Source organism: Mya arenaria, chromosome 5, assembly GCF_026914265.1.
Source record: "Mya arenaria isolate MELC-2E11 chromosome 5, ASM2691426v1".
Taxonomy (NCBI): domain Eukaryota; kingdom Metazoa; phylum Mollusca; class Bivalvia; order Myida; family Myidae; genus Mya; species Mya arenaria.
Genome location: NC_069126.1, coordinates 20,151,333 through 20,162,073, shown reverse-complemented (window position 1 = coordinate 20,162,073; position 10,741 = coordinate 20,151,333). Strand labels below are relative to the sequence as shown.

The 10,741-nt window shown below is 36.8% G+C and overlaps 1 protein-coding gene across 1 annotated transcript; it reads left to right on the top strand.

The window, feature by feature from the left end:
• The first annotated feature begins 5,284 nt into the window (after positions 1 to 5,284).
• Positions 5,285 to 8,925, top strand: LOC128234464 (uncharacterized). Its single transcript, XM_052948716.1, has 4 exons — positions 5,285 to 5,341; positions 6,019 to 6,119; positions 7,936 to 8,040; positions 8,603 to 8,925. Exons 2-4 carry the CDS (start codon positions 6,029 to 6,031, stop codon positions 8,887 to 8,889), a joined length of 483 nt encoding a protein of 160 aa, XP_052804676.1. The 5' UTR covers positions 5,285 to 5,341; positions 6,019 to 6,028; the 3' UTR covers positions 8,890 to 8,925.
• The last annotated feature ends 1,816 nt before the right edge of the window (positions 8,926 to 10,741 follow it).

Here is a 10,741-nt window from a genome sequence, read left to right as displayed (position 1 = left end):
TGATAATGTTATGTACGTGAAGTTAGCGGCCTAGCGGCCTAGCGGCGTGAAGTTAGCGGCCTAGCGGCCTAGCGGCCTAGCGGCGTGAAGTTAGCGGCCTAGCGGCCTAGCGGCCTAGCGGCGTGAAGTTGGCGGCCTAGCGGCCTAGCGGCCTGGCGGCCTAATTATTTTTTTTCTATTTCCAAGGAATTGTTAATGCGTTTTTTTAAAACAATGATAAATCAAGGTGTTTTATTCATATAGTTACATAGCGGCCTTAAATTGTTATATATTCAGAATATTTTTCTTTACCTTTTATTCTAAAACAATTTTAAATTAACTGTTTTATGCACAAATTATCACTCTGAAGCGTTTTTCAAACTTTTTTCAAAAAAGTCGATCAAGCACTTCAGCGACCTAGCGGCATAGAAGCCTGAAATTAGCGGCCTAGCGGCCTAGCGGCCTAAATTGAATCCTATTTCAAAGCATATATACATGCATTTTCTTCTAAAACAATAACATTTTAACTGTTTTTATGCACAAATTAACACATTGAAGCGATTATCAACAATTTTTTTCCAAAAACGTCGATAAAGCAGTCAGCTATTTCAAAGCATTAAACATGCCTGTTCTTCTTAATCAATGATATATTAATTGTTTATATGCACAAATTATCACTCTGAAGCGTTTTTCAACTTTTTTTCAAAAAAGTCGATCAAGCACTTCAGCGGCCTAGCGGCGTGAAGTTAGCGGCCTGGCGGCCTAGCGGCCTAGCGGCCTAAAATGGTATCCTATTTCAAAGCATGTATACATGCATTTTCTTCTAAAACAATGACATATTAACTGTTTTTATGCACAAATTAACACTTTGAAGCTATTAGCGATTATCAATATTTATTTTTTTTTGGCGTCGATAAAGCAGTCAGCTATTTCAAAGCATTAAACATGCCTGATCTTCTAAAACAATGATATATTTACTGTTTTATGCACAAATTATCACTCTAAAGCTTTTTTTATTTTTTTTTCAAAAAAGTTGATCGAGCACTTCAGCGGCCTAGCGGCCTAGCGGCGTGAAGTTAGCGGCCTGGCGGCCTAGCGGCCTAGCGGCCTAAAATGGTTTCCTATTTCAAAGCATGTATACATGCATTTTCTTCTAAAACAATGACATATTAACTGTTTGAATGCACAAATTAACACTTTGAAGCTATTAGCGATAATCAACATCTTTTTTTTTCAAAAAAGTCGATTAAGCAGTCAGCTATTTCAAAGCATTAAACATGCCTGATCTTCTTAATCAATGATATAATTACTGTTTATATGCACAAATTATCACTCTGAAGCGCTTTTCAACTTTTTTTCAAAAAAGTCGATCGAGCACTTCAGCGGCCTAGCGGCCTAGCGGCGTGAAGTTAGCGGCCTGGCGGCCTAGCGGCCTAGCGGCCTAAAATGGTATCCTATTTCAAAGCATGTATACATGCATTTTCTTCTAAAACAATGACATATTAACTGTTTTTATGCACAAATTAACACTTTGAAGCAATTAGCGATTATCAACAATTTTTTTTTAAAAGCGTCGATAAAGCAGTCAGCTATTTCAAAGCATTAAACATGCCTGATCTTCTAAAACAATGATATATTTACTGTTTATATGCACAAATTATCACTCTGAACCGTTTTTCAACTTTAAAAAAAAAAAGTCGATCAAGCACTTCAGCGGCCTAGCGGCCTAGCGGCCTAGCGGCGTGAAGTTAGCGGCCTAGCGGCCTGGCGGCCTAAAATGCTTTCCTATTTCAAAGCATGACTACATGCATTTTCTTCTAAAAAAATGATATGTTAACTGTTTTTATGCACAGACTATCACTCTGAGGCGATTATCAACATATTTTTGAGAAGGATTGGCATGTATGCTGACTGCTTAATCGACTTTTTTGAGAAAAAAAAAAGATGTTGATTATCGCTAATAGCTTCAAAGTGTTAATTTGTGCATTCAAACAGTTAATATGTCATTGTTTTAGAAGAAATTGCATGTATACATGCTTTGAAATAGGAAACCATTTTAGGCCGCTAGGCCGCCAGGCCGCTAACTTCACGCCGCTAGGCCGCTAGGCCGCTGAAGTGCTCGATCAACTTTTTTGAAAAATAATTGAAAAACGCTTCAGAGTGATAATTTGTGCATAAAAACAATAAATACATCATTGTTTTAGAAGAACAGGCATGTTTAATGCTTTGAAATTGCTGACTGCTTTATCGACGCTTTTAAAAAAAATGTTGATAATCGCTAATAGCTTCAAAGTGTTAATTTGTGCATAAAAACAGTTAATATGTCATTGTTTTAGAAGAAAATACATGTATACATGCTTTGAAATAGGATACCATTTTAGGCCGCTAGGCCGCTAGGCCGCTAGGCCGCCAGGCCGCTAACTTCACGCCGCTAGGCCGCTAGGCCGCTAGGCCGCTGAAGTGCTTGATCGACTTTTTTGAAAAAAAGTTGAAAAACGCTTCAGAGTGATAATTTGTGCATATAAACAGTAAATATATCATTGTTTTAGAAGATCAGGCATGTTTAATGCTTTGAAATAGCTGACTGCTTTATCGACGCTTTTAAAAAAAAATTGTTGATAATCGCTAATTGCTTCAAAGTGTTAATTTGTGCATAAAAACAGTTAATATGTCATTGTTTTAGAAGAAAATGCATGTATACATGCTTTGAAATAGGATACCATTTTAGGCCGCTAGGCCGCTAGGCCGCCAGGCCGCTAACTTCACGCCGCTAGGCCGCTAGGCCGCTAGGCCGCTAGGCCGCTAGGCCGCTGAAGTGCTCGATCGACTTTTTTGAAAAAAAGTTGAAAAACGCTTCAGAGTGATAATTTGTGCATATAAACAGTAAATATATCATTGATTAAGAAGATCAGGCATGTTTAATGCTTTGAAATAGCTGACTGCTTAATCGACTTTTTTGAAAAAAAAGATGTTGATTATCGCTAATAGCTTCAAAGTGTTAATTTGTGCATTCAAACAGTTAATATGTCATTGTTTTAGAAGAAAATGCATGTATACATGCTTTGAAATAGGAAACCATTTTAGGCCGCTAGGCCGCCAGGCCGCTAACTTCACGCCGCTAGGCCGCTAGGCCGCTAGGCCGCTGAAGTGCTCGATCAACTTTTTTGAAAAAAAATAAAAAACGCTTTAGAGGGATAATTTGTGCATAAAACAGTAAATATATCATTGTTTTAGAAGATCAGGCATGTTTAATGCTTTGAAATAGCTGACTGCTTTATCGACGCTTTTAAAAAAAATAATATTGATAATCGCTAATAGCTTCAAAGTGTTAATTTGTGCATAAAAACAGTTAATATGTCATTGTTTTAGAAGAAAATGCATGTATACATGCTTTGAAATAGGATACCATTTTAGGCCGCTAGGCCGCTAGGCCGCCAGGCCGCTAACTTCACGCCGCTAGGCCGCTGAAGTGCTTGATCGACTTTTTTGAAAAAAAGTTGAAAAACGCTTCAGAGTGATAATTTGTGCATATAAACAGTTAATATATCATTGATTAAGAAGAACAGGCATGTTTAATGCTTTGAAATAGCTGACTGCTTTATCGACGTTTTTGGAAAAAAACTGTTGATAATCGCTTCAATGTGCTAATTTGTGCATAAAAACAGTTAAAATGTTATTGTTTTAGAAGAAAATGCATGTATACATGCTTTGAAATAGGATTCAATTTAGGCCGCTAGGCCGCTAGGCCGCTAATTTCAGGCTTCTATGCCGCTAGGTCGCTGAAGTGCTTGATCGACTTTTTGAAAAAAGTTTGAAAAACGCTTCAGAGTGATAATTTGTGCATAAAACAGTTAATTTAAAATTGTTTTAGAATAAAAGGTAAAGAAAAATATTCTGAATATATAACAATTTAAGGCCGCTATGTAACTATATGAATAAAAAACCTTGATTTATCATTGTTTTAAAAAAAACGCATTAACAATTGCTTGGAAATAGAAAAAATAATTAGGCCGCCAGGCCGCTAGGCCGCTAGGCCGCCAACTTCACGCCGCTAGGCCGCTAGGCCGCTAGGCCGCTAACTTCACGCCGCTAGGCCGCTAGGCCGCTAGGCCGCTAACTTCACGCCGCTAGGCCGCTAGGCCGCTAACTTCACGTACATGATAAAGTTGCATATTTGTAAATGATGTAAATTTTCAAACTAAAACATGTTGTGTTCATACCAAGATGTACACTACAAACGAAATATTGATTTAGTCAAACACTCAACCACCATAAGTATACTATATTGATTCCCGACAGGAAACCGTTTAAATTAATAATTTTTATTTCTAACAATTTTGTATGTATTGCGATCGATAAAAATCCATCTAACTAATCAGTCTACGTGGCAAAAAAGTAAGGCTTATTTAATAAATGAAGAAACTAGATCCCTGCGTAAACACACCATAACAGGTTAACGCAATTCAAATTGTTTTCAGCTTTTTTCTTTCTTATTAAGTTTGTTATAAAATGTATCAGAATATTTATGTAAAATAAATCAAAGTTTAAAACCGCGTGCATTGGGGAGTTTATAGAACCTGACTAATTAATTTTTGCAAGATGCGCTGGTTGGTAGCGTTCGGTTTTTGGAATTTATTAAAAAATGTGAAGAAAATTACACGTCAACCGGGCCGATTTACAGAAGCAATGCTAGATATAGTCACCAAGCGGAATCTATTTTATTCAATATAAAACCATTTGAAACATATTTAGGTGAAGCAGCCAGTGAAGGCAACTCAGATAGACAAGACATAACTTGGATATCTCAAATATGCTTGATTCAGTCGAATTCAAATTTTAAAGCACTAGCTCCCCATGGCTTTAGGCTGATTCAGACAGCAATTACTTCACAGCAATTACTATACATATATAAGGTACATATGACCGACCGTCTCATTGGGATCTTTTCATGATGCACCACTTGAAATCCGATGAGAAACAGCTGAAGCAACACACACTTCAACGATAATATCAACACAATTGTAATATATTTAGGAGCAAATTAGGAATCAACATACTAAGTAGTCTGTTAGATTAAATTTATATCACCTAAAAGCGAAGAGCAGAAAACATTGTCTTTGAGAATACAAATTTATATGAGTGCTTAATTTGGTAAGATTTCAATTAAAAAGAAAGCATATCTGCGGCCTTGGGACGTGTAATATCAACGTCATCAATAGCAATTGGTAACCGGAAAATAATCAATTATCACAAATTTATTACCGAATTTCGTATAAATCACGCGATCGCCTACAGGATGTTTAAACATAAAATGTAAAGGTTTAACACTTTCCTGTGGATTTTTGACAAGTAATCATCTCAGGTTCGTACCTTCTTATTCATATTTGTCCAAGTTAATATAGCAGCTTTGTATGCGTACTTTCTATACCAGGCTCCGATTCCCGGCCTGGACGCGTGGTGAACAAGCCGAATTCTCCACGGCTTTGACAAGTTTCTTGCGTGACACCGTGTCAATGAGATAAATTTATACATACAAAGATGTAATAACTTGTTTCTACATTTGTTAAAAAGGAGTAAGTTTAAACTAAAATTAAAATGTGTTTTAAGTAAGTATCTTGTGAATCGGGGACTAGTTCAGCTGAAACGCGTGTGTCATCACCGTCAAACCTTACCGTTTCAATAAAATGCTGATAAATGAGATACCAGTCTGGTTTCTCAAGAGTCCTACGAGCGATTTCCTAGGAGCGATTTTGTAGGAGTGATTTCCTAGGAGATATTTTCCACAGTGCAATACTACTGCTGAAAGTCTCTCCTGAGTACGATATCGCTCCTGGGATTCCCGAGGAAACGGCCATGAGTGTTAAACTTTGCGCCGTTTTTGTATGTTAATGACTCCCCCTCTCAGGAAGCGGTGTTTTTTTTTAAATATGAATAACAAAAATCCTATATACTAAATATAATTTTGATATGCGATGTCAGTTTGACTTTCATTATCAATTAATTTAATATTTCATGTAAAGCTAAAACCTTTTATTGAAGGTCAGCAAGAATGCGTCTCTTCAGCGTGGGTTGTGTCTGTGTGTTTGCCCTTGGCTTACTTGGGCTCGTCCAGTCCTTCGGGGAAATGGGCGGTGGTTATGGTATGTATAGACAGTGTTGTTTATACATGCAGTTTATTAAAGGGCAAACCTAGTTATAGAAACTATTTCAGCATACTAGTAATCAAATTAATATAATTAAAGATATACTCGTACGTATCACTAATTCTTACCCATTTCATACTTTGATATGTGCTTGATTTGTGTTGAAATTTCAGGTATATAACCACACGGGGAATTCATTTTGTTTTTAAGCAATTGCTTTTTGGCGCGTATGTGTGTTACAAAAAAATATTATAGCAACAGTTGTTAAATTTTATTGAAATAACATATTTGTATCTAAAAAAGACACATCACCATAACATTTTATCCAATTATCGTTGTTGTGTTAATTGCTTCAGTAATGATCTGCAGAACTGAACATAGGTTACACATTTTTATTTAAAGCTGCAACAGAAATGATGCACACAATTTCAAGGAATCAAAAATGAATGCAACTATATTTCAGAAGTTTATTTGAGATACTTAGTACTCAGAATGTAAGATTTGTACTTAAGTAAGACTGATGTACAGCAACGTCCTCTAAGAGAATGCGGCGTTAGGTTTATGTGTGTTAACTAAATGTAACATTTGTACTTAAGTGAGACTGATGTACGGCAACGTCCTCTATGAGAATGCGGCGTTAGGTTTATGTGTGTTAACTAAATGTAACATTTGTACTTAAGTGAGACTGATGTACAGCAACGTCCACTATGAGAATGCGGCGTTAAGTTTATGTGTGTTAACTTAATGTAACATTTGTACTTAAGTGAGACTGATGTACGGCAACGTCCTCTATGAGAATGCGGCGTTAAGTTTATGTGTGTTAACTTAATGTAACATTTGTACTTAAGTGAGACTGATGTACAGCAACGTCCTCTATGAGAATGCGGCGTTAAGTTTATGTGTGTTAACTAAATGTAACATTTGTACTTAAGTCAGACTGATGTACGGCAACGTCCTCTATGAGAATGCGGCGTTAAGTTTATGTGTGTTAACATAATGTAACATTTGTACTTAAGTGAGACTGACGTACGGCAACGTCCTCTATGAGAATGCGGCGTTAAGTTTATGTGTGTTAACTTAATGTAACATTTGTACTTAAGTCAGACTGATGTACGGCAACGTCCTCTATGAGAATGCGGCGTTAAGTTTATGTGTGTTAACTAAATGTAACATTTGCACTTAAGTGAGACTGATGTACGGCAACGTCCTCTATGAGAATGCGGCGTTAAGTTTATGTGTGTTAACTTAATGTAACATTTGTACTTAAGTGAGACTGATGTACAGCAACGTCCTCTATGAGAATGCGGCGTTAAGTTTATGTGTGTTAACTAAATGTAACATTTGCACTTAAGTGAGACTGATGTAAGGCAACGTCTTCTATGAGAATGCGGCGTTAAGTTTATGTGTGTTAACTAAATGTAACATTTGTACTTAAGTGAGACTGATGTACAGCAACGTCCTCTATGAGAATGCGGCGTTAAGTTTATGTGTGTTAACTAAATGTAACATTTGTACTTAAGTGAGACGGACGTACAGCAACGTCCTCTATGAGAATGCGGCGTTAAGTTTATGTGTGTTAACTAAATGTAATATTTGTACTTAAGTGAGACTGATGTGCGGCAACGTCCATTATGAGAATGCGGCGTTAAGTTTATGTGTGTTAACTTAATGTAACATTTGTACTTAAGTGAGACTGATGTGCAGCAACGTCCTCTATGAGAATGCGGCGTTAAGTTTATGTGTGTTAACTAAATGTAATATTTACACTAAAAAGGGTCATTTAATTTTTGTACTTGTTTTTTTCCTAACGTAGGTTACGGTGGCTACACTTTCGGGAAGCAGCCACAAGGTGTCACCTACCACTTTCATCAGTACTATCCCAGGAGCCGCGTCAACATATTCTCTTACCTGATCTACTGTGCGTATAAAGACCTTTACTAATGATAATGATTTTACTAATGATAATGATTTTAGCAGCAATATAAAAATGTACACACGTATAACAAATTCATTGTAACGACTTGAATTGGACTATAAATCATATACTAATGCTGAGTGAACATTGTTCACATAATTGTGACATGATAACTAGATAACTCTACCGCGTTAAACTACCATGAAGCTGCCAAGTTCGTTTACCATGTAGCTGCCAGTTTAGCATACAATTAAGCTGCTAAGTTAGTAGACCATGAAGCTGCCAAATTCGTATACCATGGAACTGTCAAGTTTGTATAACCATGTAGCTGCCAAGTTATTTTACCATGCAACTGCCAAGTTAGTAAGCCATGAAGTATACAACGAAGCTGCCAAGTAAGTATATCACGAAGCTAAACCATGAAGCTTCCTTGACAGGAATAACAAATATTTAAACAAATATTCAAATACACTTACAGTAACAAAGCTTTACTTTGGTTGAACGCCATAGGCAACACTTATACCTGTACCGAGCGAGTAGTAGCGGATCATTGATTCATTTTCAGTCTTCCTATTCATCTTGATCATCAACCTGCTTTTCCCCAACAACTCGAAGGGCAAAAAAGACATGGATGGTGATCATTATTCCAAGGAGGAGAACCATGACTCCTATGACATGTATGCTGATCCCTACCCCACTGGTGACCCGTACGGTGACACCGCGAGCCATGACTCCTATGCCATGTATGCTGATCCCTACCCCACTGGTGACTCGTACGATCCGTACGGTGACACCACCTACGATGGTCCACATTGGGTCGTTGTTCCGCACGGTGTCGACTACAGGCGCTAAACATGTTTGAAAGTCATCAAGATCTGAATTTGTGAATTTGAAAAATGCCTTGTAACATTGCATTTAAAGCTACAATAAAGAAATCAGTTTTAAATTATCGGTTTCTTATGTTTTGAAATAAAAATTTGTCCAAAGATCTTGGAGCAGAGTTTCAATTGTTTTTTGGGCGGTAAGCAAATTTCGACAATTTAAACAACAGATGTCCAGGAAAGTGAGAAATGCCCGCAAATTAGTATTGTCAAAACTGATAAAATATGCCATAATTTAGAATCAAATGCACTTATGCAAACTTCACACATGCATATAACTGTACATTAGAACTTGGTTTTAACAGATGAAAGTCCATATTTGTGAACAGAAAAGGTGCATGAGTTCCATTTTATGGTGCAACAGAAGTGTTGAATATTTGAATGTGGGACAAGGGGTCATATTCATGTATGGAGTTAAATATCTATCTCTACACTTGTTGTTACTGCTTTGTGATAGTATTCGTTTGTACTGCAAACTTGATATTCAGTTTTTTAACACAGACTCCATTTTATACTAAGTAAAACTTGGTATAAGTAGCTATCTATATAATGAAACTAAATTCAAGTACAAATATACATATACTTTGTTCAGCTCATTATGAAAAGAGATTTATTGCTCTATCAACACAGACTCTTTCGCCTGAAGTAAAGCTTGAGCGCAATTAAGACTGATATTTCCTTAAAACCTATCCCCTCCAAATCGATATTGTTAATTAATGAACACTCATCTAAGTATATCTAAGTGTTCATTTTGACAATTAACAGAAAAAGGTGCGAGCACAGCGAGGCCGTAGGCCGAGAAAGCTCATACCATTTTCTATAGATCGCTCAAATGAACTCTAACTTATTTGGTGTTCGCACTAGCTCCACCCTTTGTGTAGTCACGCGAAATTTTGGCGCGAAAGTTAAACCGCCCAGGTGTTAGTTTCATTAAATGAGGGTCGGACGATGGTAAATTGTCACGGCTTTGTGGATATTTTATAAAAGCAAATACAATGGATTGATGTTTGTTCAGAAATGGAAAAGCATCGAAACATGAACGTTAATATACTTTTCGTTAAAAAATCAACAAAATGTACTGCAAACTTATTAATAATTTTAATTAAAGTAAGAAACGTAAGTGAGATTTAAATATTGTCACAGAAATAGAAATCTGTGCACTGAATAAATGGCAATACGAGTTGATAGCTGATTACACATCTGTTTCCAAATTCGGGTTCATGATGCAAAGTTCAACTGCCTCTAGACAGCGGCACCCTTAACGGCCAATTATAGTTACTTCGCACATGCGCAGAGGGCAGAGAGATCTATGTAAAATAGACGACTTTACTAAATCAGGTAGATCGAAAAAATGTACTCCACGGAAGTAATTGTTTATATTCACCGTCAAATCTGCTCTACATGATATGGAGCTACAGTTAATAGGGTAAATCCTCGATTGCCATTGGCCCAAAATTATGTTCGAACACCAAGGTCAATACCAATACAGCAACCAGAACGAGACGTCGGTCTAAAGCTAACGTCATCAATATATAAGCCAGAAGTAGAGTTAAGCTTATGCTCATGTACCAGCAGCAAACGGAATCTCAGAACATGCCTTCTCTATTATATCATACTAGCCTAGCAAACCCATCGAGACAAAAGAGAACACACAAAATAAATGACCACTACTGATATTGAGGTCATCAAGCAACCGTATTTCGACGATGATATTTTTCAGCATCTGCGTCATTAGTTTTAGAACAGTTTGTAAATATTATAGGTTTAGACGACAGTTGCGACATTCAATGTGTCCTACAATCGTGTTTTAATCCTCGTACTAT